The sequence below is a fragment of the Strix uralensis genome, chromosome 3 (genome assembly GCF_047716275.1).
Source record: "Strix uralensis isolate ZFMK-TIS-50842 chromosome 3, bStrUra1, whole genome shotgun sequence".
Classification (NCBI taxonomy): domain Eukaryota; kingdom Metazoa; phylum Chordata; class Aves; order Strigiformes; family Strigidae; genus Strix; species Strix uralensis.
Window position 1 is genome coordinate 103,800,104 of NC_133974.1, and position 26,862 is coordinate 103,826,965.

The window sequence follows — 26,862 nt, forward strand, 5'->3', positions numbered from 1 at the left end:
TGCCAGCTGATCAGTGGGACCTATGACTGAAGCAAAACTGATGTTTGGGTAGGTTCTGGGGGCTTTGAGAAATTGCAGCTCAGAAGCTGCTCTGTGAAGGTGAAGTGACTGCAGATATGATGGGTAATCGATTGCAATAAGAGAGTGCGATAGAAGCAGTCATGTGGGAACGAGGCAACCAAATAACAGCAATGGGGGTGTGTGGAAAACAATACTGTTTCAACACACCGTGTTATTAAGGAACCCTGATGGGGCTGTAAAGAAAAATGGGCTCATACCATTTCCAGACAATAGACTACAGAAGGCATTTGAACATCTGCTTCTCTCTTGCACAAAGGGAGAATGTTACATATATGGTGCTATGTTCAGCATGTGGCAAAAGTGCTTTTGCCATTGAAACAAACTGGTTTTGAGAAGATTCATGAGAGCAGTAGCTGCTCTGCTGTTTTATCCCCTTTTTATCTTGGCTTCATTGGGAAGAATAAAACTGCCAGGAGCCTTAGAAAAACTTGGGAGAGGGAGATTTTATGGACCTCATGCAAGTACAGGGGCCTGGGGAAGGAGAAGTTTGTGGAAAACATGCTGGGGAATGTCACTAATACAAATTTTATTGAGGTCTGTAAGAATCTTTCTGGTGAAGGTAATGGTTAACCTCTCCTCCTAAGCATGGTCATCTCTGAAGTGACTCCAGCATGATGGGTGCCAGCTGGTGAGATCTTCCAGTTTTGGGCATGCTAAAAGGTTTGAAGCTTTTTCTAACCTGTATGTGAAATTGGGTGCCCCAGTGGAAAATCTGGGAGCAAAAGGAATTCATCGTTCCCACAAGATGTCTGCAGATACTGCTATTTTAAACAGAAAGCATCCTAAAGAGGCAAAATCAACTCCTCTACAGGCCCTTTCTTACTGCAGAAAGCAAGGGAGCTAATCCAATTGGGGTCCTGAAAACATTGAAAGAAATTTGAGTCAATTAACAAGGAAATATCACCATCTGCCAAGGACTAGATCTCAAGGGAGGAGCATGCAGCCTGTTCCTGTTGGCTACATTTGTTAGAGGCAGAAGTGTTCACTATGATCGGGAATAGAGGTCTGCCTGGCAGACTTCAGCTAGTGGTGCAAATGCTGCAAAGAGGGAAGCTGTATGCTGCTTATTCTTGACTGTAGCAGTCTCCCTCAAGTTACTGGAAGAGATGGGCTGCCTCTGTGCTCACTGGAATCTGTGGAGAGGGTGGCTTTGGGTTCACAGTGATATGTGGTACAAGACTGTGAAGTACTGCATTAGCCATATATGTGGAATCTTTTCAGATAACTGGAAAGATTTAAAGAAAATCCCAGAAACAAATCCTGATCAGACAGGGATTGAAATGCTTGACTCTGGTTTTTAATTCTTTTCCACCTTCTTGACAGTGGGATTGAGTGCACCCTCAGCAAGTTCACTGATGACACCAAGCTGTGTGGTGCGGTCGACAGGCTGGAGGGAAGGGATGTGCCATCCAGAGGGGACCTGGACAGGCTGGAGAGCAGGGTCCTGCACATGGTTCAGGGCAATCCCAAACACAGATACACTGGCCAGAGAATGGATTGAGAGCAGCCCTGTGGAGAAGGACTTGGGGGTATTAGTGGATGGAAAACTGACTGTGAGCCAGCAATGTGTGCTCACAGCCCAGAAAGCCAACTTTATCCTGGGCTGCATCAAGAGAAGTGTGGCCAGCAGGGCGAGGGAGGGGATTCTGCCCATCTACTCCCCTCTCATGAGACCCCACCTGCAGTGCTGTGTTCAGCTCTGGGGCCCCCAACATGAGAACAACACAGACCTGCTCGAGCAGGTCCAGAGGAGGGACATGGGGATGATGAGGGGGCTGGAGCACCTCCCTTATGAGGACAGGCTGAGAGAGTTGGGGTTGTTCATCCTGGAGAAGAGAAGGCTCCAGCAATACCTTATAGCAGCCTTCCAGTGCTTAAAGGGGACTACAGGAAAGATGGGGAGGGACTCTTTATCAGGGAGTGTACAGATAGGATGAGGGGTAACAGTTTTAAACTGAAAGAGAGTAGATTTAGATTAGATACAAGGACGAAGCTCTTCACTGTGAGGGTGGTGACACACGGGAACAGGTTGCCCAGAGAAGCTGTGACTGCCCCCTCCCTGGCAGTGTTCAAGGCCACGTTGGATGGGGCTTTGAGCAGCCTGATCTAGTGGAAGGTGTCCCTGCCCGTGGCAGGGGGTTGGACTAGATGATCTCTAAAGGTCCCTTCCAACCCAAACCATTCTGTGATTCTTTAAATCTTCATTCACAAGTTTAACTGTGCAAACTTTCTGATCATGATTAACATCTGAGCACGGTAAGAATTTAGGAGTGAAAGAAAATAGGTAAAGGACAAGTCAAAGAGCACTTGTAATGAGTTATTTTCAGATGAGCTGGATGCTCAATCATTTGTCTTAGATCACTTAGGTAACTGACAAGCAACCTTCAAACCGTTAATATTTCTGTTAGAGATTGTGGGGAGGATGGGTGCTCTTGTTGGAAAGTGAGGAAGGCAAAGTTACCAGCCTTTAAAAAAAATAAGGGAAAAGATAGGTCTAGGATCTTTCCAAGTTGATCTGCAGTTTCAGGGTAGGTGATAGGCAATGTGAATTTAGTTTGACACCTTTTTTTTCTGTTAATTTCCTTCTGTGAGAGTGTAAGAGCTTTTGTCAATCAGGGAGAAGTTGTGGACATAACTCTTTGCTTTAGTATGGCTTTTGGCAGCCTCCAGATAAGGCAGGGACATCGAGTCTAAATAAAACTATTTAACGTAAGTGAAACGCAGCACTTAGAAAGTGGTACTTAACCAATAGCTTGCTCTTGCCTTGCAGAGTTTGTCAGTTGAGGTGTGTGATCTCTGTCCCAGGTCAATGCTTTTTCATTAATGGTATAGATAAGACTAATTGTTTGTGGTCCGGGCTGGACAATGTGACAAGGCTTTGCAAGGTGGAATTGGAATTCAGAGTGATCTTGAAGGCTTAGACTGAGCTGGAACAAACAGGAGGTAATTTAGTCAGGGGAAATTCAGAGGAGGGTTTTGGGAATAGCCAGCTGTGGGAATACACAGTGGAGAATGAAAGGCTAGTTTTTCAAAGAAGAAGCTGATCTTCAAAAAAACCCAAAACAAAAGCAACCAAAAAAACTCCAAACATTTGGTGTGGGTCAACAGGGAAAACAGCACACTGGGTTGGTTGCAAATAAATACTGAAAGTTGGATTCAGAAGGAAATTGGTCTGTTTGTATTGTGGTATGGTGGGCTTATCTGAAGGACTGTGAGCTGCAACTCAACTGAAGAGAGTCCAAAAAGAAAGCAATGAACATTGCTCAAGGTCTAGAAAACATGACCTAAGGCGGAAGCTTTGGGATGAGAGAGGGAGGGATTTAGAAAAAATAATTAAAAACAATAAATCTGTGTCTGCTTCCTTATGTTTACAGAGGAGAGGGTAGATTACAGCCTGTTGCATATACAAATGTCTGTTGCAAGAGCAGAGATAATAAATGGTCTCCACGCCTGCAGCAGAAATAGCTTCTGATTTAAATTGCAAAAAAGGAAAGATTTAGTTTAAGTATTAGGGGACCTTCTTAGATACAGGGTTAAGTATATGATAGATTAACTGGTGCATTTCCAAGCCTTTGAGAAACCGGTTAAAAGTAGGCTGGAAAACTATCAGTGCGAGTGATTTAGATTTGGTTTATGCTACCTGGGACAGAGTGGTGGCTTGGGGATTCTCCAAAGGCTCTGCCTCCAATGCAAACACGGGGTTTAAAGCCATGCTTCATCTCAAACTTGCTAAAAGCATAAGAAAAACTCTTAGTGGCTGTGGCACTGGGTCATCCATGTAAACCCTGTGGCCTGTGCTGTAAACGTAGAGAAAAAGCAAACTGTCTGCAGAGTATTCCCCAGGACTCTGGGGATGGATGTGTGTGAGGGTGTGACCTGCTCTGTGGGTACAGATGGATGTCTGTTAGCTTGTCGTTGGTGATGCCTCCTGACTGATGCTCCCTTTGCACAGATCCTCATCGCTGTCACAGTCCGGAGGCCATGCCTGTCTCTGAGCTGCCAGGTCCAGGGTGGTCGTTGAGCACCTGCTGCAGCTCCTGGATTTGGGTGCTTTGAGCAGGAGGTGGGACAGGAGGGCTTCCTGGGGTCCCTTCTGAGCCCAGCTATCCAATGATGCTATGTGAAGGGAAGGGAGGGCTGCCACTCGCTTTGGAAGGGACAGCTGTGATGCCCACGCGCTAGCAGGCAGCATGTTTTTAAGCAAAATGCCTTTCCTTAATAACCATATAACATCCTGGAGAGCTGTGCTTCAGAACCAACACATATGTGGCTTGCAAACAGAGTGCACGTTAAATACAACTTAGTATTTAAATAGTGTGAGTGTTGCTGTCACGCATAAGTCAGTAGTAATTTGACTGCTTATTTAGGCCAATTACTTTGAAGACTCCCTCCCTGGCTGTGGAGCCATTAATGTTATCTCCATGCTGACAACACCTTGAAATCATGACAGCAGTGAGGTTATAAAAGCAGGTGTTAGGAGACCTGATGCTGCATGTGGTGACGAGGCAGCTCCAGTGTGGTTACTGTGTTTGCCTACTGGCAGCAGGGTCAGCGTAGGTGTAGATCTGGGGAGGAGATGCTGGCCCTGAACCTTGGACCATGTTCACCAGGCATACACCCCACTAAATGGCTTGAAGCTAAATAGCTTTATGACTTGAGCTTTTTCCCCACTTCTGATGTGCATTCATAATCAGCTGTGAGTTTTTTTTTTTTTTTTAACTCCCCTGGAGTTAGAAGATAGGAAATTCAGTGGATCATCTTGTTCATGGATACCTCCCATGCACCCTCTGCATGTAACACTTCTCTGGATGGAGACGGGGCTTTGCAGCAGCTACTGCTGTGACCAGCACCAAGGAGCCACTGTGGGGGATGAAGGGGCCCCATTGTGCGCCCTCGCTGGAACAGCTCTGTGCTTCCAGCAGTGGGATTTCTGTGGCTGATTGTGAGTGTGTAGGAGGCAGACTAACTCTAATTTGTCTTCTGTATTGCAGGCAGAGTGTAAAGGGCGGTTGTTTACAAATGAAAAGATAATTTCTAAGTTGGATAAATGGGACGTGGAATGGCTGTGACAGGCTGTAATAGTGGTGGAAGCTGTGTTGCTATTTGTACTCAATACAAGGTTTAAAATGCATGAGGTGGGTGAATCAGAAAGTGGGAAAAACAGACTAAGGGTTTCTGATGCATATTTTCATCATCTTCTCTAATACAAATATTTAAATCACTTAATATCGTGTTTCCTTAGAGTAGGGATCTGTTTACAAAGCTCTTCTCAGGGAAAGGATATGGATAGAGAAGACCTCAAAATAGAAGTCATCCTTTGGTTTGGTTTTAACTTCTTTTTTTTTGGTGTGTCATTGAATATGACTCTTTTTATTAATCTCCTTCCAGTTTTTTGGTGTGTTTTGTTTTGTTGTTTTTTGTTTTTTTTTTTTTAACTCTCCAGGATTTCAGGATCTGCTTGTGGAAGGGGATAGGATTCCTAGTTGCTTGATGGTGTGGTGTCAATCTGGCATGACAGTTTTCTCAACTGAGCTGAGATTAAGTTGCTTGTTTCTTGTCAGTGTAGTCCCTGTCAGGTAATTCTACTCCAAATACAGAGTCCACATTGTAACTAAACTTTGTGAACTTGCAAGATCTGGGCATGCATAGTTTCCTGCACTCCACTGCAGGAAATCCCATGGTTTTTACCACTTTCCTAGTCCACAGGAGGTGGGGAGCAGCAGCAAGATGGTAGCTCAGCTTGCAGTGGTGTGAAGTGTCTGCACTGGTAGAACTTTCTGCAGAGCAAGCTTTGGTAAAAAGGCATTAAATTCTTGCCTGCACCTATAGCTATAGGCTCACAGAGGCATTTGTAGCTTTCAGGCAGCGATCATGTAACCATCCTCTCTCCCCTGTTTTTTGCAGAGGAGAGTCAGGGTTATTTTGAAAATATGCTAAACTTGGTCCTGCTGTGTGAGCTTGCATGATTGTCAGCTTTTGCAGTTCAGCAGGGCTTTGTGTTACAGTCTGAAGTGATGTTCATAGAGCTGCTGGGAGAAGCAGAGGACTGCATTCCTCCTCCAACCCACCTTCAGAGGCTGGAAAGCACTGGGATGCCTTTTTTTTTCTTTTTTCTTTTTTTTTTTTTTTTCCCCCCAGTCATTTTCCAGAAGTCAAGAGGGCCCTGGCAAGGTGCTGAAGGGAAGAATTGAGTTCACCAGTGCTTGCTGAGATAAGAACCGGAGGTGCCTGGCTTTTGGTGTATGAGAGGACCCTTTGTTTCCTGTCAACTGCTCCAACTGAAAGGGCTGAAAACATTTTTGTTTCTGTCCTAGGTTAATGGAGACGGCAAAAGAAATGACCAGGGAGTCCTTACCCATCAAATGCCTTGAAGCAGTTATCCTGGGGATGTATCCTTCCACGTGCCTGTGACTTTTTCCACTGTGACACTTTAATATATTGCCCTTTGTGGGTAGTGTTTGAGGTGGTCACAGCCAAAGGTGAGTGCCAGCAGCTCGGAGAGTGCCGTGGTATCGATTAACAAACAAGTTGCCGAATTGCCTAGGCTTGTCAGTAGGAGTTTGAATGCTATGTGCCAGCTCACAACTGTCGTGCTCTGGCCGTGAGGACTTTGCCTTCTGCCCTGGTAATCTGCATAATGTCAGGATCTGACCCAAAGTGCCCAGATAAGTATCTGTTTTCTTCATTAGCTCTGCCAGTTATTGTCAGAGCTTGATAACACCTGAGGAACACAGGTTCTGTCCTATGTTTGTCTGATGTTTACACGTGAAGTCACGTTAGTTTTTGTCTCTCAGCCACCAGCTGTGCTTTGTGCAGAAACATATGTGTATTATAGTTAAACATTTAAGCTTTACCTTAACATAAATGCTTGCTTCCTATTCAGTCTCAGAAAAAAATCCAAGAATATATTCAGACACTGACTCGTTTCTTGATCCTCTTGTGCTGTCACTGGTAAATCAACCTGCATCATCCTAAAACACCAGAGGAGGGCAAGGCAGGGTTACAGGAATAATTGTATGCCGGATACACCTTGCCACAGCTGATCAAGTTTGATTTAAAACAAAACAAAAACCCAACCCAAAATAAACCCCGAAGCAAACCAGCTTGTAGTCTCTGCGGCGTTTTGCTTGCTACTGCTGCCCCCTCTCGTGAGAGAAGGAGCTGGCAGAGCCCAGCAGGTAGTGCCTGGTGTTGGCGTGAGAAGGGGTGGCTGCTGTGGGGTGGGAAGGGGACGTGGGCTGAGGAAGCGTGTGGTGTGTGAGACCGGTTGCTGGCTGTGGTCCCCGCTGTGCTAGGAGGTGTGTGGTGCGCACCGGCTGCTGCTCCCGCCTGTGCTCGGCTCGCCGTGTGCTGGGGATGGGCTTCAGGTCCGAGTCTGAACGGGGGGCTCTGGCTGACGGGGCTTCACCTGCACATCCTGGCAGGGTCTGTATGCAGCTAGAGGGGTGGGGGTCCTGGGGGCTTGGTGTTAGCAAGAGACTCAAACTGATGCCCTCCCAGAAACAGAAATGGTGTCAGTGGATCTGTTGTGCTTGCCATTGTGTCAGGGCTGTGTCCTAAATTATTTGGGGACCAAAGGGATGGGGAAAATAATCCCCAGGTGGAGTTGATGCTCCTCTGCAGTACTGGTGAGTGTCAGTGTGGCTTCTGGTACTGTATTTCTAGCACTGAACTGATTGTTCCGCATACCACACGAGCAGAGGGTGATTAGTGGCTTACAGATGACCATGATAACCTATAAGTATTCTTGCTGATCTAAAAGTTTCGACCATTTTATTTTCATTTGAAAAGAGGGTTTTTTCTGCTTGCCTCAAACCTGATTTTTGTTCTGGTTTTTTTTTGAGTGGTGGAGGAAGCAAAATATTTGAAAGTTGTGGTTTATGCTATTTGGTGTCATCTGAAGTTTCTTTGGACTTTTAAGATTTGGATGAATCTTTCTGTCCCTAGATGCTACTTTAAAAAAAAGTTTATGGAAAACTTTAATTGAGAAGCCTTTGGCGGGGGAGGGTATGGAACAGGCCTGTTTTTCTATGACTTCTAGTTGCTGTCTTGGAAATCTCCTGTGTGAGAACCGAGGCTATCTGCTGAGGTGGTGGTGCAGTAACAGATGTGTTGAAATTTAGGAGATCCACACAATATAAAATTAAGTATTTTGACTGAAGTGTGGATACACAAAGAGCGTAGCAGTGGTGAGTGGATGGGCTGTCTGAATACGTGTGATTTGGAAGTGGCTGGTATGAAGCTTGTGCTCGTGCAGAACCTCGTGGTGCCGTGCTGCATGTGCACCATGTGGGTTTTTGGGAGGCATCTTTGTAACAGCACATGGGGAAGTTTTGCTGATTTTTCTCAGGCAGGAGATTTTGCTCTTCAGCGTTGCCCTCTGGATGTGGACATGGTGAAGCCAGCAGCTGCTACTCGCTTTCCAAGGTCAGGCGGCTACCAGATAAGAGATGCGTTACCCTCTCCTGAGCATCAAACCAATGTCTTTGCGTATGCCTGAGCTGAGCATCCCTGCATATGTGTGTTAACCTCTGGTTCCCTTCTCTGTCTCTGGAAAGAAGGTTACTGCTGCTAATTTGTGTGCTGGCAGGCTTTGCCGTGTTGCTTGGATACCAAAAAGAGCACAGCCCACTACAGTGGACCCTTGGCGTGAGCCTTCATTCAAAGGCCGACTCGCACAGAGCAGCTTAGCAAGATGTCATTTTAATTGAGCTGCTTGTTGGCTTGTGCAATTGCCTTTTACTATGCGACTTCTTATAAAACACTTCTGTAATCCCTCCTGGTGCAGAATTAACTTTTGCATAATTGCCTTCACACTAGATCTTGAAGCGTTTTTATAGGTCAGTGAGTTAAAATACTGAGCTACCCTGTGTGCATGCACCCAGGGAGCAGCAGCTGTGAGATGACTGAAAGCTCGTACAGATCTTCCAATATTATTTTGCAGCAATCTGCACGGCTCTTCTCTGTGTAGCTGTCTGATCTGACTTCGTATCTCTCTGCTTACCACGTCAGTGCCTAACCAGAGGCATTCCTCCTGCTGTCTTCCCCTGGGCATTTCTCAGCTCAGTTGTAGATCAGCTGAGTAATGGTGCATTCAGCCCATTCTTTCTGAGTGAGGATCCAAATGACTTGTGTTCAGGAATAGTACACCAAAAAGTGTCAAGGGAATTTTGTCTGTGCTGTATTCACTTTATTAAAATGGGGAAAGCAAAATATCAGAGGGAGGAGAGGGAAGTGGCACAGTGCATCCATCCTCAGGGAGTCTCGCAGCGCGTGTCTGTGTCAGGTGAACAGAACTCACTCCCGTTGCCCTCAGTGTGCCTCTCCCAGTTCATGTGAGGTGATGATCAGACCCAGGTAGTGTATTAGATCTCCCCCTGTCCAATAATATCATTAAAGGAGGAAGAGGAGAGCAGAAGTGCCTCAGGAGGGAGAAATTATTGAATAGCTTCTGCACTATACCTTCTGCGCATTTGATCGGTGGATGATGGTTATCACCACTGGAGACCTGGGCTCCTCCATCCTGCTCCTCCTGCCTGGCACGTACATCCCAGAACGTGTCAGACATGGTGCTGGGTCTTCCTGCAGCTGGAGCAGAAGCACTTGTGAGTCTGGGTGCTGGGACAGCTGGGTGCTTAGACCTGCTTGGACATCAGCGTTGGTGGGCTGCTCTGGTCAAACAATTGATGCTGGCGTGTCTGTCTGAAACCTGAGCGTGTCTTGGTTTGTTTCAGGTGCTGATCGCTCTGCAGGGCCTTGGTGAACTGTCTACATTTGGGCTTTTTTCCTTCAGGGCTTCGAGGAGGAGGGCTCTCCCCATGTCCCCTGCCCCAGGGGTCTCTGTGGGCCTGGGTCACTGTTGGTGCTGCAGGGAAGGGGCACGATGCAGAGATGGCACTTGTCTCCTCACCTGCCCCTAGTGTGCCCCTTGCACAGTTGCTGCCTGTTAGCTTCACAAAGGCGCCAGGGTTTTTTTTCCTCCAGCTAAACTCCTGTTGAGGCCGGTTTAGACGCAGATGGGCTGAGGTCCTCACAGCGTGTCCCCTCCTGTCCTGTGGTTCCTAGCGCTGGTGGGAGAACTGCTGGTGGCAAGTAACCCAAGCTCACCTAGCCGTGGGGAGCTAGCTGCCGTCTGGCAAGTCCTGTCAGCTGCTAAGACTTATTTCCAGAAATGTTCGAAGCCTGGGGCCACAGTGCTGGCATATGGAAGGTTCCTGCTCTGATTAGTTATTAATAAGAAAAAAAAAAAAAAAGCAAGAGAGGACATTTTCTCTAAAAGTTGGTGTTGACAAATAAACAAGGTGAAGGGCTTCAAGTCTTTCTTCTGGCTGTGAACTGATCTGTGCTCTGCAGTGGGGACACCTGTGTAGGGAAGGGTCTGTACTTGGGGGGAAGATGCTGGGACTTTTGTGAGATGTTTTTGATATTAGAGTTCACCAGGAGGTGGAGAAAAAAGAACACAACTTCAAACTGCAGAAGGGTATTTGTTGAGTCATTGTGTGAGTGTGCAGATTTAAAGAAAACCCATCCAGATGCTTTCTGCTCCAGAGTTTTAAAACTAAGGGGTTGACTCAGGTAACACCTTAACTGATTCTCCCCTTTTCTTTTGAACTGACTAAGGATGCTGCTACTCATTTGCCACACTGCTCAGGAATGTCCAGGTGGTGGCCGGAGTGCAGGTTTTGTATCCCAAGTCTTGCTTGTATTTGAGTCTGGGATTTGAATGTCTCCCAAGTATCGAAGCTAGGTTGTGCGTGAGCCTGGGTGGTGAAGGCGATGGGACTATGGGAAGCACAACAACCTGTGGCTCAGAGGGTGGTGTGCTTGTGTTGACTTGCAGATCCATAGGAGCTGCATGCTGGCATGGGAAATGTGGTCCTTTCTGCAGGCTGCTAGCAGTATTGGGGTGTGCAAGAAAGCCTACTTGTTAATAGAGCCATACTGGTGTACCCTAATGGCCTGTCACCTCCAAAGCATGTTGTATGCTTTGGGCCCAATTCTTCACACACTCCTTTGGCTCAAACCTGTCTCTTTCAAAATCAGCCTCCTGGGGGAAGAGAGCAGAATTCATCAGCTGCCTAATACACGCAGCCTGGCTGACAGGCATTAGTGTCTCTGTGGAATGGAAGAAATTGAGGTTGAAGGACTAGTATGAGGCTGCAGAAGAGCTGAGAGTCAGGGTGGGCAGGGTTTGGGAATCTTGGAGGGGTGGGGACATGCCATAGCAACCCATTCCTGTGAGGCCCTGGTGGAGTGCTAGGTATTGTCCTTGTGCATTTCCTGAGTGTTGGGGAAGAGGAGGGGTATTGGGGCAGGAGGTGGCAGGCCAGAACATTAATGTCCCTCTTGTGTGATGTCCAAGGAGATCAGCAGCCCATCAGTGCTGTTTTTCTGCTGCTTTGATTTACATGAAAACCCGGGATCGGGAGGCCACCGAGCTTTCGTTACAGCTGCTTTTGCCCTCTCCTGCTCTGTGCTGCTTCTCTATTGTGACACATAATTTACTCCCCGACTCTCCATCCTGCAGTACAGTCCCAGCTCAAAAGTGTGATTACAGCTGCGGCATTGCTGTGTCGTTGCCTTTTGTTTGCCACAATACAGCTCTCCTTGGGCAGAGCAGAAAGGAAAAGAAATAATAATGATGCATGGATGGCAGGGAAGATCTGACTTGCCTTTCCAGCCCATTTGCTGTGTATTTCATCTCGGGTGGGGACTCTCATTAACTAGTCACTCAGCAGAAGCAACCTGTACCTAAAGGTTAATTTCCGCAGCGGTTGTTGCTGGGTTATTTGATGGTGGGTAATTTCCATCCTCAAAAGATTCTTTTACTCCTGCCTAGTATTTAATGAGATTAAATTGCAACTTCTCTGAGACCTCGTGGCAGAAGTGTGTATGTGTGGCAGGTGGCCACCAAAGCTTTGTGTGGACTTAATAGAAAGGCACTCGGGGAGCAGAGAGAAAACCCTTTCATAATGAGGGGGAAAAATACTGGTGATGTTTGAAAGCTTCATAGGTGTTAATAAAAGATACTGCTTTTTCAGTTACACAGAATGATAAATACAATGGGCTTCTGCAAGAATCTGTCTGTAGGATACAAATTATTGTAACGTAACTTTGATGTACACAGGATGCTCCTTTTAAGGCCTGGAGCAAGGTGACCTTTTAAATGAGGTGACTGTGGGCTGAGTTTTCCAGTTGATATAACATTGCTGGGCCCCATTCTGCCCTTGCAGTGTATTTATAACCTTTAATTCAACCAATGGTGTGGGTTTTTTCTTGGAGAAGCTGGCCCTAATGCAACAATGATCCAGAGAGACCAGCAAAGGCAATAGAGCTATTTCTGTTCCATGTCAGTGTGGTTGATATCGGGGTGAGCTTTGACAGTTGCTGCAGGGTGTTTGTGTTTGATGTAGGTGGGGCAGCAGATGGGCAGAGGTGGGTGCACGCAGCCTTGGCTGGGCAAGGGGTTGTGTCCGCGGCAGTGGTCTGTGCTCTGCTTTGCACGCTCGCCCAGACTTACTGCGTACAGGTGCTGAAGTGCACCAGGAGCTGGGCCTGTAGTGTTGTCTGTTCCTATGCCCTCTAATACATTTTCTCCAGACTGCTAAAGCTGATGACATCTAGCACTGAACACAATTAAATATGTTTGACGTTGAACCAAAAAGCTTCCCTGTGGCTGTTCTGAAATATTTTTGCCTGTGTGTTTTTCTTGCTTTTTATTTGTACAGAGGTTTAACTGCTTGCTTTTGACCTCAGATTCTGGGCAGCTCATGAATCTCTTACTAGTTGATTTCTGTGTTCACCTGGAGGGCAAAAGTTTGCATGTATGAAATTCAACAAGCATCAGGTGGGTGAAATATCCCCTTGAGAAGATGCTTTAGAGGCAGATGAGAGCCACTGGATGCCTTTCATGCATCCCTGTAGAGACAAGGGGTGAAATGTGGAGCACAGGCAGGGGCTCAGCATCCCTGGGAGTTGCACTGGTGATGGGGTGGGGTGTCAGGCTGAGAGCAGAACCAGAACCAAGCCCTAATTGTGTTTTACAATATTGGTACAAAAGGCTTTTTGTGTTCTCATTTTCCCAGCAGCTGTTGAGCAGCCATGCTATGCAGACAGGGGAGGAAGGCCGGCCACAGTAACATCCCAGGACATCTCAGCTGTGCAGTGGCTCTTGTTTCACTGCTGTTAAAGGCCTTTTTGAGCATGTGATAGGGGGAGGAGGGGATGCTGGAGATCCCCAGAGGAGGACCCTGGTCTGAGCTGATTCCTGCAGCTCCAGTGTGAGCTAACCCCACTCCTCTGTTCTTCAGGCTGCCCTGACGCTATCCAGGCAGTGCTGCCCCTTAGGCCAGTGTATTTTGTAGTGGCACCACACTGACCAACTGTCTTGGCTGCGTCTGCCTCTGGGGATGGCTCTGGGATTACAGCAGGTGCCTCTGGCTGGAGTAACCCCAGGCTGGAGTGTCTTGCTGCAGCCTTTTCTGGTCATCCCTCTTCTATTCCCCAGGCTTGGGTGGGGGTCTCAGCTGCAGCGGGAAAGGGCGCCTGCTGTCACCCAGGGGCCGGGTGTCAGCATGTGGAGCCAGGGTAGGTTCCAGCTGTCCGGGGATTAGCAGCAAGGAGCCACGTGCAACGTAGGTGCTGACGCAAACCCGCCTGTGTGAGGGAATCTCAGCCTCTCCTCCCCTTGGCACGGGCCAGCAGCCTCCTGAGGAGATGACCCGGGACCTGCGCATAGTTCCCCTCTGAGATCACCTACTACGATGTTACGGAGCTTGGCCCCGGCCTCTGCACGTGGCACATTTGAAGTGGCCAGCCAGTGATTCAGGGGACACATTTTGCTTTTTGAAAGTGTTTGTTCCTGTCAGCAATGCGTTACAAGGGTAACATGCAAACACACTCTTGTATGAGGAGTGGCTGTGCTGAGGGCCAGTTTACAGATGGAAAGGCAGACTGTCACCCTGGATTTTTCGTACTGTTTGAAGATGTGGGAAAATGAAGATCAATAATCTGAGTTGTATCAAGCTTCAACATGAAACAGAGGGAAACACTGTTCCCTTTTGGGACTGTGGAAGCTTGATGTTGGTATCAAATGGGGGAGTTCCCACAGATCTGGGGATGGTGGTCTCTCCTCTGGTGTGCTGACCTGAACACTGTTGTGGTTTTTCTCCTTCCCTCTCAAGCATGGTTAAGAGTCAGGTCCTTCCCTGCCTGAACTATTGCACCTTATTCTCCAAGCGCTGAAATGGGCTCTGGCAGCATTGACTGTTTCTGGGGCAGAGCAAGAATAAATTTGTGTTTGCAAGAAAGCACTTGCCCTGTCAGTTAAAAAAACCTGCTAAAGATGTCTTACAGATGTAATTGTGTATGCGCCCTTCCCAGCGCTGTTGTTGCCTTGACGCAGTGCACACCAGATACTTAACAAACGGGCAACCCTCCGTGGAGCGCTTCCCCATCAGCTTTAAAACCCACTTCTCAGGGAACTATTTTCATCACGTGGTGCTCGGGATTTACTGCAACGGCCGGTACGGCTCACTGGGCATGAGCAGACGATCAGATCTGATGGACAAACCTTTAACTTACCGAACTCTGAGTGACCTCATCTTTGAATTTGAAGACTCCTATAAAAAGTACTTGCATACGGTCAAAAAAGTAAAAATCGGATTATATGTCCCACATGAGCCGCACAGTTTTCAGCCCATTGAGTGGAAACAGCTGGTCCTCAACGTATCCAAAATGATGCGCACAGAAGTCAGGAAGGAGCTGGAGAAGTTTGCCAGGGATATGAGGATGAAGGTAGGTCCATGTGCTTGGGCGGTGGAGTTGGAGGGGTGTGTACCTTGTCCCATCCTGCAGAGACTGGTCTTGCTCCATGTCAGCAGACTGACCCCAGCCTGAGATGAAGGTGGTATCAGGTGGGCTGGGGGTGTGCTTGCATCTGTCTCAGTGATTCTCCCACAGGGTTTGGTGTGTTTTCAAGCCCTTATAGCTATTTTTTAGTTAAAGGATCTTCCCTTCAGCCTGGGAAACACTTGAACCCTGACCATCAAAGAGCTGTTGCCCAGTTTGCTTTTCTCACTGACTGCAGAAGAAGGTGGCTGGGTGGAATCAGCATGGCTGGGGCTGGAGTTGGTGGGGTGGGTGACCTGGTGGCAGGGATCTCTGCTCTTTGCACCATGGCAAGGGGTGCCACGGGACAGCTGTGTCAGTGATTGCTTCTCCTTGCAGGGCATGCCGGTGGGCTTGCCCTGTGCTGCCTTATGTCCACCACCCTCGGCTGAATCGCAAAGTAGGTTACATGGGAATGATGAGGAGAGCAAGTCCCTGACAGGCTGGTGCTTCTCTGCTGGTTGGTTGGACTGAAAAGCCCAGAGGGAAACGATGGGGAGACAGGGCAGGCTGCCAGGGGGCTGGAGGGTTTGGCTGCCCTTGGGGATGAGGGGTGTCCCTGACCGTGCCTCCGGGGCTGGCGTGGGCAAGGAGCTGGTTGTGGTCACGGTGGAAGGGGATTTGGTGCCTTTCCAATCTGCCGCTGGCAGTGGGAGCAGAGCAGGTGTGTTGCTAAGTATGGGGCTGGCTCTTGTGGAGAGGCATGCGGCATCGCATCCAAGTTATTCTGGGTTCCCGTCCCCTGCCCTGCTGAGGAATGGCTCCTACGTAGCAGCCGTGTGCCTTTTTGGCTGAGGCCCTTGCCCCCTTGCCCTCACCTTGGAATGAGTGTCACCAGTGGCATCGTAGCCCTTATGTCCTGCTGCCACCTCTCCTGTCCTGCCAAGGAGTTTTGAGCGCCAACTTGTACCACACTGTCACCTTAAGCACATGTGCTTGATTACAGATGTAATGAGGTTTTTTTTCCCCTCTTCTTCTCTATTCATGCACTTTTAATACCATCTAGAGAGCAAACAGCTGAAGCAGGCTCTAGCTGAAGAAGTCCTTATGGGTGGATGACTGGCTAAACTTAGTACTTGCTTTTGATAGAGGGACCAGCTCTTGTGTGCATGCTGAGCTGTGACATTGGGTCCGGTCCTTGTAAGTGCCTCAGGGCTGGGACCACAGCTCTGAACCCTTGAAGGCTGAAGACCCTACATCTGACTCTTCCCTTGAGTTAATTCAGAATTTGAGCCACTTGATTCAGAGGGCTTCCATTGTGAGGGGGCTGACTTTGGAGGATCAGGTCTTAAAAATAGCCTGGAGTGTGAGTGTTGTGCTGATGGCCTCCTAAGCTTGGAGGGCCTGGGGGCTGCAGGCAAGTTGGAGACCTATGGAAAAGTCCGACTGATACAGAGAGTTCAACTGCCAGCCTGGGAGACAATAACCTCTGTGGAGAGGAAAGCTGGAGAGGGGGATTTGGCTGTGTGAGTTTCCTTCAGCTAAGGCTCAAAGCTGTTTTTCTTATCTCTTCCTGTTGCCAGCTCTGAAGAAAGCTGTGAATGAGACCTTTTTTTTCAGTATTTAGCTGGGAACTGAATTGGTGACGCCAACTGATTTTAGCAGGGAGTCCCAGGACAGCTATCACATGATAACAGCTTTGGGCTCCTCTTAACCTGGGCAGGGTTTGAATAAGCCCCAAGGGATTGAAGGCTCTTTGTGTGCTGTCCCCACTGCTGTATGAGGCCCTTTATTTTTATTTTTGGTGAATCATTGCCTTTATTGAATGCCTTTTCCTTCCCTCCCCCATCTCCCACAGATTCTGAAACCCTCAAGTGCCCACTCTCCGATGAAAGAGAGATCACGGGGTAAGTCGTTGTCCCCTCGCCGAAGGCAAGCCAGCCCTCAGAGACGGGTGTGCAGAAGAGACAAATCGTGAGTATTCCTGCTGCCATCACTGACGGGTCAGAAATGGAGGGTGATGACATACTGTTTTGCTGTACAAAACTTGTATGTGCTCACTGGCATGTGTAGGAAAACTGCATCAGGTATCTCCGTAACCAGAGAAGCTCCAGAAGCTGCGGGTACTGCTGATGTCCTGGCACTGCTGTGCTTACTGCTGCCCCATCGATGGCCCCACTGTGCACTGTCCTTGGAGGCGCTAATGGCCTTTGCTTGTTTCAGTTCTAGGGGTGTTGGATGACTGTGAAAGTGGAAGTGTGGGTTTTGCTTTTTCTTTTTTCAGTCCTTATACAGTCCACTTTCTGGAGGAATTAACCTAGCCTGGTGTGCATGGGACCTGTACAGGAGGGAAAGTAGTTTGATCAGATTTAAGGGTGTTCAGACAGGTATTAAAAATGGGAGGATGTTATCTGCTATTGGTGGTGGGGTGCCCTGCTGTCATGGTCACTGGGACAGAAACCGGGTTCTCTGTGATGAGCCTTTGTATAGAACTGTTCTGATGGGAGTGGGTTTTGCTGAGGATTGTCTGACTTACAGGGACAGTAAAAAAGTAAACCTTTTCTCTTCTTGCCAAAACAGAAATATGACTTGCATTGTATTCTTTGATTTTAATCGGTTTAAAAAACCCCAGACCACTTCCCTCGTATTGTAGCTAATAGTTTAACTGCGCGGGGAAGGATGGACTAATTGCATGCAATACCTCTAAATGGATAAAACTGAGCTTCCAGATCATGGGCCTTTTCCAGCCACTGGCAATTCACACTCCCATACCTTAGATGTGGAAGAGTTGAGTTCTAGCTGTACTGCTTCATGCCAGGAAGCTAACAACTGTGAAAGCCTATACGTAACCCAGACTAGTCACTTATTTATGGTCATCGCTTTTTAAATAGGCTCCCAGACTACTGTCTCAGCACTTATTTATTTATTTTAAAGCAGCTAACAAAGACATTAGACTAACCTTCTAAAGATAACTTCCAGATACTTTAGCAGCAGATGATTTCACAGCATGCTTTTATTTTTACATGTGAATTCACAGTCAGTCTATGATGCTGTACTTTGGGCTTCATCACTGAGAGTTCCTTGTTTACTGCATGGATAGTTATAGTTGTAATGGGCTCGGTTGCTCCAGGCTTCTTCACCTCTTAGATTCGCTTTGAGGGATGGTTTCATCTTTGGGTTTCTGATAGTGCTTCTGCAGTTGCTGGAATGGATAATGTATGTCTTGCTTGGCTTGGAGACTCGCCAGTTGGGCTGATCTCCTGAGAGAGCTGCTGGGCACGTGGCTGGTTTGCGGTGGCTGATTCTTCCTTGGCAGCTTTGCTTTTCTAGGACAGAAAGACAAGTGAAGTACTGGTGGCCTTGCAGTGGCTTCACCACCTGCTCGGTGGTTCTGTTGTGTTGCTCTGTGTCTAGAGCAAATTATATGTTATTCTAAAATAAACCATGGGTCACCATGATACAAGATCCGGGACCCAGCTATAGCATGATGCGGGGACCAGGAGACTGAGAGCAGACTCCACACACAAGACCTTCATCTCTGCTTTGGCGAAAGGCGTTGAAACATCTCAGAGCAGGTGGAAGTTCTTGCAGCACGTGCCTTGTGGCTGCATGACAGCCCTGCAAGTCGTGCACAGCCCCCTTGCAAACCTGGCCAGTATACTTGGAAGGAGAAGGGGAGTGAAGGAGCTTTTGGCAGGTCCAGGGCTCTCGAGCAGACCCAAGAGGCTATCGCTGTTAGAAGAGTGATGCCAGGGAGAAGAACTAGGTTCCTGATGTTAAAATGATGCTTCAGTGCAGTGGCACTGATGGTTCAAAGGCTGACTCTGCCTTTTGCCCCAGTGGGAGTGATGCTGCAGAGGAGTCTGCTGCTGTAGGGAGTTCCCTTCTGGTAATAAAACCCTTCCATTTCCAAAATTGAGATCTGCTGGTTTCTGCAACATGAGGTCTCTGAGACCTGAAGGGGGAATGGCATCCCCTCATCAGGGATGAGCTGAATGACACATACTAGCATGTACAGTGGTTGATGTGGGGTGAGAAATACAAAAGGGGAAACTGGTTATTTTCTTCTGCGTGTTGATGGATCTCTGAGAACGTAGTTGCAGTGAGAGGCCTTTGTGTTACACACAGAAGAGGAAAGACTTTCAGGGTTGCTAGGCTGAAATCCTAGCTAAGAATGGCTGTGCTTATCAACACTGTGTTTTGTTTCTTTGTGGATCTCTAACTCACATGCTGTAATTACAGCTTTTTAGAGCTTGCAGGGGAGGGGGAGAGAAGTGTTTTGCTCTAGTGTGAGCTGGCAGGGGCTGAATAACACATTCGTTTGAGAGGCTTCACCTGCTGATGACAAGCTGTTATTACAGCCTGGGTTTTGTCAACAATAAAATTATATGGGCCTGCTGGGAGAAATCTCCTAGTGAAAAATATGTGAACTGGAGTGTCTTTGCTGGATTGTTTCTGAAGGACAAAGGCTGAAGTGGTGCTTAAGGACGGAATTGCATTTTACAGCCTCAACCCGTTAACTTCTCATCCTGGTTCCTTACTAGTTTCTTAGGTAAATGCCAGTGGTGCCTGCTAGCAAGCCCACAATAGTGTCTTAGCCTGGAAATACAGCTACAAGGCAGAGAGGGTACACTGCAGGGCATGGGTGGCAATGCAATAAGCAGTACGTGCCTGTCTAGCAGACGGGTGTGTAGTTAAATTGCAGCTCATTAACTGAACGATGTAACAGTCCATGTGTTCTTAGACCACAGCTGGCGTGATCCTGCTAAGGGTGGCCAGACAGGATGAATAAAGAGGATACAGGGTGGTGTGAATCTTTCTAGTAAGTCTGAAGCTTTACTGTGTCCACTTGTCCATCCTCTGAAATCCCAGAGGAGGAGGCTGCAGTAAATTGCAAGCCACTGTGCTGGGACAGGCATCGCAGTGTTTCATCCTCAACAGAAGTGCTCGGAGCAGGAGGGGTTTGGAAGAATTGATATGAGTTTGGAAGGAAGTGTCATGTGGCAGCAATCTCTGCTCTTAAGTGTCAGTTGGCCGGATCTATTTCCTTTTAATTTCATATTGATGTTTAACACATGCATGGTCTGTGTCATAGTAACACTGGCCTTGTGTCTGGCCTAATTTAACTGTTGAAAGGAAAATTCTCTTAGTCCATTATATTAGGATATACAAGGGGGCAGGATTATATTAGGATGTGCAAAATCAGGCAGATCTAATGAATACTGTGTACCCAGCAGCTATGCACAGCGTATTCACCTGCTCATCGTCACAGCAGTTTGGACAGGAGGTGCGATCTGATGGGCCACTACAGCAGAGCTCCCTCACTTCAGAGGGGATGTTTGATGTCAGGTCATTTGCCAGCCAAGAATAGGGGCTGAGATGCCTCTGCTCCAACAAGTCCTTGCCTTTTCCTAAAACCGTATGGAGGACATTGTTTGTAGCTACAAGCTAGAGAGTTGTCATGGAGTACTGGAAATGGGCATGTTGCCATGGGTGTGCTGTGACTCCCCATCTCTCTTGGATAATCAGGGAATGTAGAACCATCCAGGCATGCTTTAATTAAAACCATATTCTGGCTTTAATTGGAGGGAGGGAGGGCGAAAAGGGTGGGAAGGGAAGAGGGATCCCTAAATTTGAGGGAGGGAGGAAGGAAGGACACTGGAAACTTCATACAGTGCATCTGTTGCTGGTCTCCAACTCCTGCGCAAGCTCTGAGGGATGCAGCTTGTAGCTTGTTTTCTGGCTAGTCAAATCCCATCTGCTCTGAAGAAATAAAGTGGAAAAATCCAAACCATCTTACAATGATTTCTTCAGGCATGATCCCTTCCTGCAAGTGACAGAGACCAGTGAAGACTCCTTCACTTCTGTGAAGTACTTACAAACAAACATGAGGCAGGGTGCGGGGCAGTACTGGAAAGAGGATGATGGGGTTATTAATAGAAGTGCTTGGATAAGTGGCAAACAAAGAGGTTGCATTCAATGTGTGATGAGGCAGAAGAGCATCAGGTGTCCATAGCAATGTCCCCAGCTCTCAGAGGCTGTGCAAATTCTCAGCAGAGATCTGGTGTTAGCAGCTCTGCTCTTTAAAAAAAAAAAAAAAAAAAAAAAAAAAAATCACTTATTGAATCAAAGAATTCAGAAATGTTTCTGAGGCTGTGTGTGTGTGTGTATTCCTGGCTTGTATTAGAAACAGTGTGACCAGCAGAAGTAGGGAGGTGATAGTCCCCCTGTGCTCTGCACTGGTGAGGCCACACCTGGAGTATTGTGTCCAGTTTTGGGCACCTCAATACGAGAGAGATATTGAGGTGCTGGAACGAGTGCAGAGGAGGGCAACGAAACTGGTGAGAGGCCTGGAGAACAGATCCTGTGAGGAGTGGTTGAAGGAGCTGGGACTGTTTAGTTTGAGGAGGAGAAGGCCAAGGGGAGACCTCATCACTCTCTACAGCTACCTGAAAGGACATTGTAGAGGGGTTGGTGCTGGTCTCTTCCCACAGGTAATTAGTGACAGAACAAGGGGGAACGGCTTTAAAATCCAACAGGGGAGGTTTAGACTGGACATCAGGAAAAAATTTTTCACAGAAAGAGTGGTCAGACAGTGGAATAGGCTGCGCAGGGAGGTGGTGGAGTCACCATCCCCGGATGTGTTTAAGGGTCATTTAGATGAGATGTTGGGGGATATGGTGTAGGGGAGAATTTGTAGAGTAGAGCTGATGGTTGGACTCGATGATCCCAAGGGCCTTTTCCAACCTGAATGATTCTATGATTCTGTGTGTAAGCTATACATCTCCACCTCTTAGGGCTGCAGCGGTACATCCCTTAGATGGGTGCCTCCACCCAGAGGTGTGCCGCAGGCAGGGCAGGGCTTTCCCTTGCCTGACAGCCTGCCTGCCCCACACTGCCTCTCCCGTGGCTGTGCTGCCTGCCCAGAGCCGTGTCGGCAGAAATGGGCAGGCAGTGTGTGATGACTAGGTAAGTGCCAGCCTGGTGTGGTCACATCACAGGTCACATCTGCTGCATAATGAACGAAGAGTTAAGCACAAGAGCTGGAGATGAGGTCTGAGGAGCTGTAGGAAAGCACTGGAGCCATTACCAGCTTTACATTGTACTACTCGGGCTTTAGCTGTGTTTTTGCAGTGAGGCAGACATGCTGTAGCATCTACGAGGAGAAACGTGTATTTTAAACAATATCTTTCTTTAGAAAAGTAAACATCACCTTAGTGGGAGAACAGGTAAGAGCCTGGACTAAACTTGGGTTAGACACTTCCATAGACTATAAATCCCCAGGATTGTTTTGGTTTGACCACTTTGTTGCAGGAGCTTTTCCATTCTTGCTAAATAGGGGGAGACTGATTGTCCAGTCTCAAGGTTTCATTTGGTTCAGGTTGTTGATACACTTAAATGACCTAACAGCATACGTGTATGTGTGGTTCCTCAAGTGAACGGCTGGACTGTATTGGAATATAAGATGCCTGGAGACTGAAGGGAGTTCATCTTGTGTTTTCTAGTTGGGGGGCTCTAGCCCTTCACACAGGCCTAGCCAGGGGGAAGGCGCAGGTTCAGAGACAAACATGCTGTGGCCATGTGAGAGGCCTTGCCTGTTTGCTCTCACAAACAAACAGCTGTTTCCACTTTATTCTAAAGGCCAGAGTCTTGCTCTGCGGTAGATCATGGGAGGGATATGTCTAGTCTTAGCTACTCAGTTAGGCCCTCTCTCAAGTCAGGAGAGGGTGGGGGGGGGGGGATGGGGGGTGCTCCCAGGCTCAGATCACAGACCCCAGAATGGGACAACTTGTTCTTCGCTGGTGCTTGGCTTCAGAGGCAACCCACACGAACAGCTCGGTCATGCTAGTTTGTGTGACAAATACGCAGGATCGTGCTTATGATGAGAAAATTAGATCTAGCCAGTCCTATTTTGAAGTAAACCATTCCTCATTTGACAACTGCTCTCTCCGCTCCGGCACGGCAGTGTGGGATTGCTGGTGAGCAGTGCCCTCTTCCCTCCTTTGCTCGCAGGCCTGCAGTGGTGGACAAGAAAGGAGACCTGGCTACACTCAACGAGGTAGGCTACCAGCTCCGCATCTAACAAAGCCATACGCCGGACAGAGGGCTTCCCTGGTGCTTCCCGCTGCACTTTACCTGCACTCCGTTGGAAGGAAAAAGGAATGGGACTATTTATTAACTTGTGGACTCTTACAATAAAAGTTTTACCTAGGAAATAGAAGGGGGGAATTTGGTTTTGGTGGCAGTATTTATTTTATTTCAATTTACAGAAAAGGCATCAGTGAAGAGAACCTAAAATTAGGTTTGTCAGGATACAAGTGTGTTTTTCCCTCCATCATGTAGCAGGTGACTCCAGTGGTGTTAGAGTTTCTTCAGATATAATTTCCCTGTACAAGTATGAATTGAATTTGGGCATTTGCAGGGTAGTAGCATTGGGATAACTAAGAAATCGTATTCTTGGTGTTAAGATGTGCTAGGGTGCAGTGCAGTTAAAAAAAAAAAACCACATATTCAGCATTAATATTTAATTCAGCAATAAAAACAAGCAGTGCAGAAGTGGCGTGAGTTTTTAAAGTATCAACATTACCTCACTAAACTTAATAGATATGCAAAACTGTCAGTATTGTTTTGTAACTAATTTGTACTGTTTCCCAGCATTTCTGGTAGTATTAAAACAGCACTGGATGTTTTACTGCCACCTGTATTCTTATTTTATGCATGTTGCTGAAAGATGTTAAGTAATAGTAATATGCAAGTGTATTCTTAAACACTGACATGTTATTAGGCAAGATATGAGGTTTTGTTTTTTTAAAATGATGATAATTGATGAATAATGGATTTTTAAACTTTCGTAATTTTTTTTATATGTTGTCACAAGCTTTTAGTCTTTCCGGACTACACTGCTGAAGCACAAAATGTAGAGATTGCTGTTTTGTAGAGACAAGTGTTCACCTATTGGTCTGTTTTTCTCATACATGTTCCTGGAGTAATGGAAAAAATGTCAGAATTGCTAACCTGAGTCTATATGCTTTTCTTTCAGCATTTGTGTATAACTTTGAACCTTGTCTTTGAAAGGCTGAGCAGTCTCAGATGGTCATGCCTTGACATCTTATATTAAGATCAGACATCGCAGGCTGAAGTTAACCTTCTGCCATGCTGCTGTAGGGAGTTTTTCCTGTATGTGTTGGAGTAGCAACTGCTTAGTCAGACCTGAATAAGGAAGCTTCTATGTCTGAAACAGCTGAAAATCAAGCTTGTGTGCTTCCTCCCTACTCAGTCCTGTTGTTCTAAGGCTTAGCTAAGGACCTGTGATGGACAGCAGCGTTCTCAAGTGATGCGGTAAGACTTTCATTGGGGTCCACCACTCGCATTAGTGAAGTTCTCTGGAAACATTTGAGTGCTGCATTGCTGAAAATATTTCATTAGGTGCCTAAATAGAAACTGGATTATTGTACAAGTCCAGCCTCTACCCTTTGTGCTGTGCTTATAGATGATACTGCCATGGGCCTTGTGTACCTCCCCTGCGGGGCCATTACTTTTTTGGGATTTCAATGAATACAGGACATTGTAAGACAGTGACAATAATGCTTACTTGAACTGAATGATTTAAGCTCCTAGAACACTTACATCAACCAGCAACTGAATGGATATGGAAGGAGGTGATTGCTTGTACACAGACCTCATTGCTCAAAAAAGTCAATGAATCTCACCTACCTAGGACAGGAAGACAACACTGAGACCCAGCAACCTTCTACAAACAGTAAAAGGCTTTCTACTAATTACACTTCAGAAGGTCTAAAGAAGACTTTTCAAATGTATTACACTTCTTTATACAAGATTACCATATCAATTACAGGGAGGCCTTCCCCATCCCTCTTTCTGCAAACTTTCCCACTCCTGTGTTCATGATAGGAATTTTTTTGTTGTTCAGGACTGAAATTGAAGGGAGGGAAATACTCTTTTGGTAGAAGTTCTTGTGTAATTTGACATCAGCTACAGAGTTTTGGTTTTAAACTTTGCTGCTCAGTGTCTTGTGATCTAAACAATTTTTTTCATGTATCCCTTAGATTTCTCATGGGTAAAATGATGTGAAAAGCTTACTTTGATCAGCTGTATCCTATAGCACAAGGTTATCTGATATGTTGCAAGTTTTTTCTATGAAACTAAGATTTACTTCAGCTCAAGTCATGGTGGTTGGTATACAGTTTTTACCACTGTCCAGCACAATTTGAGTTACTGTCTCTTAACCTCTAACGTATACTGAAACTTTTTAATGCTGTAGAGGTGTGTGACAAATGGTTCTTGTTTTGAAGTTCAGCTGAAATATTCTCTTGAAACTTGCTTATGATGGCATTTGTTTTAAGTGTGGTTCTTAGTAACTGTTCTAACTTACTGCAAAGTGGTCAAATAGTGTAGAAAACATGCATGGTGTTCTGTTTTTTTAATCACTTGTATGTTTATGCACAGCATGAAACTTCAATAAAATATCATGGTAGTCTTTTTTTTTTAATGACTTAAGTCCTTTTTTTGTTCTGTCCAGGTTTCTATTCCAGAAAAGGTCTAAGCCCTTTCTAAAATCAAACCAAACAAACAAACTAAAGCAGATTTCTTTTAAAGATTGTTAAATACCTACCTCATTTATTATTCTACTGAACATAAAGCCCTTAAACCTACCCTATAGGTAACCATTAATGTGTTATATAAAGACAGACTGAAACAAGTCTCTAAACCCTGAAAATACATTGTTATAGAACAATAAACACCCCTGAACTAGCAGCACTGATGACTGAATCACATCAAACAGCTTCTGCTTTTTTCTTTCAGTAGTACCTTGGTCTTTTCCCCATGTTATTGTCATCAAACTGGGAGAAAACGCTTGAGGTGACAGTTTCACCTTTTGTAAAGGAAAGCAAATTAACATATACTAAGGAAGTAGAACAACTCTGTCTTCCTGCCCCAATGGTTTCATGTGGTTACCAGGGCAGTGGGGTATGTTTTTCAGAAGGCCACCTTTACCACCTTGAAGAATCTGGCTGTTTTAAAGTGTCAGAGCAACATCCACTATCTGAATACAAGCCAAATATAGAAACCATTGATCAGCAAGTCCAAAGCATTTGCTTTTAAAGGAGCATAAAACTTAAGCATCAAACCAGCATTTTAAGTAACTAGGTGTTTGGCCTGGCCTAAATAAGTGCTGCTCTGTGTAAAGAGAATGGAACTGATATGAAACCATTATGTTGGCAATGAGGCTTTAGACAAGCATGAAAAGTGATGCTCAAGTTAAGCTTATTCTAAATAGCAGAATTTCTCCCTTACCCACCTTCCCCTGAAGCAGCCTCTCTGCCAGCAGTGCTCTGGAGCAGCACCCTTAGGATCTCGCATTTCTCTCTGCAATGGAGACAACACACAGTCCTCCAGGCTAGCAAACCTCATTGCTCTTAACACAGGCTACACAGGTTGCTACAGCTGTAACCAGTATCTATCAGAAATTTGTTGTAGCTGGTTAAATGTTTGCATCTATCAATCAGCTCCAGTTGTAGGAATGTCTGATTTTAAGTATGTGAATAGAGTCCAGGGTTGAAGAGGTAGTCAGCTACAGCCTTGACTGTTAACAACAAGTAGAGGAAAGTGCCTCAAGTCGCAATTTCTTATGAGAAAAACAGCCCCCTTCCAAATTCCAAGCAATTTAAGCTGAATGGTTTGGTAGATAGTCATATTTTTCAGTGTAACACCAAAGTACTTTTTCAATTAAACTGTTTTTATGATTACTACGACTGTACTTCCTGCATTATTCTCAAAGCACAAAGTAATTGCAGTTGTAATTCTGCAGTCAGGAAAAGGAAACCCAGGTGAAAATTCCAAAACTAAGGTTAGAGAAGAACAAACAAGTGTTTCTGGGAGAAAAATGCATCTGAATGATTTCAGGAACATGGGCAGGTTTTCCAGCACTAC

At 46.4% G+C, this 26,862-nt stretch overlaps 1 protein-coding gene across 2 annotated transcripts in view; it reads left to right on the forward strand.

The window, feature by feature from the left end:
• VASH2 (vasohibin 2) overlaps positions 1–25,423 on the forward strand; it is a 36,569-nt gene extending 11,146 nt beyond the window's left edge. For both annotated transcript variants that reach the window (XM_074863687.1, XM_074863688.1), the window contains exons 4-7: positions 6,396–6,470; positions 14,496–14,877; positions 16,769–16,884; positions 22,924–25,423. In XM_074863687.1, the coding sequence (XP_074719788.1) occupies positions 6,396–6,470; positions 14,496–14,877; positions 16,769–16,884; positions 22,924–22,993 (643 nt within the window). In that variant the 3' untranslated portion in view covers positions 22,994–25,423. The remainder of the gene's footprint in view (positions 1–6,395; positions 6,471–14,495; positions 14,878–16,768; positions 16,885–22,923) is intronic.
• The last annotated feature ends 1,439 nt before the right edge of the window (positions 25,424–26,862 follow it).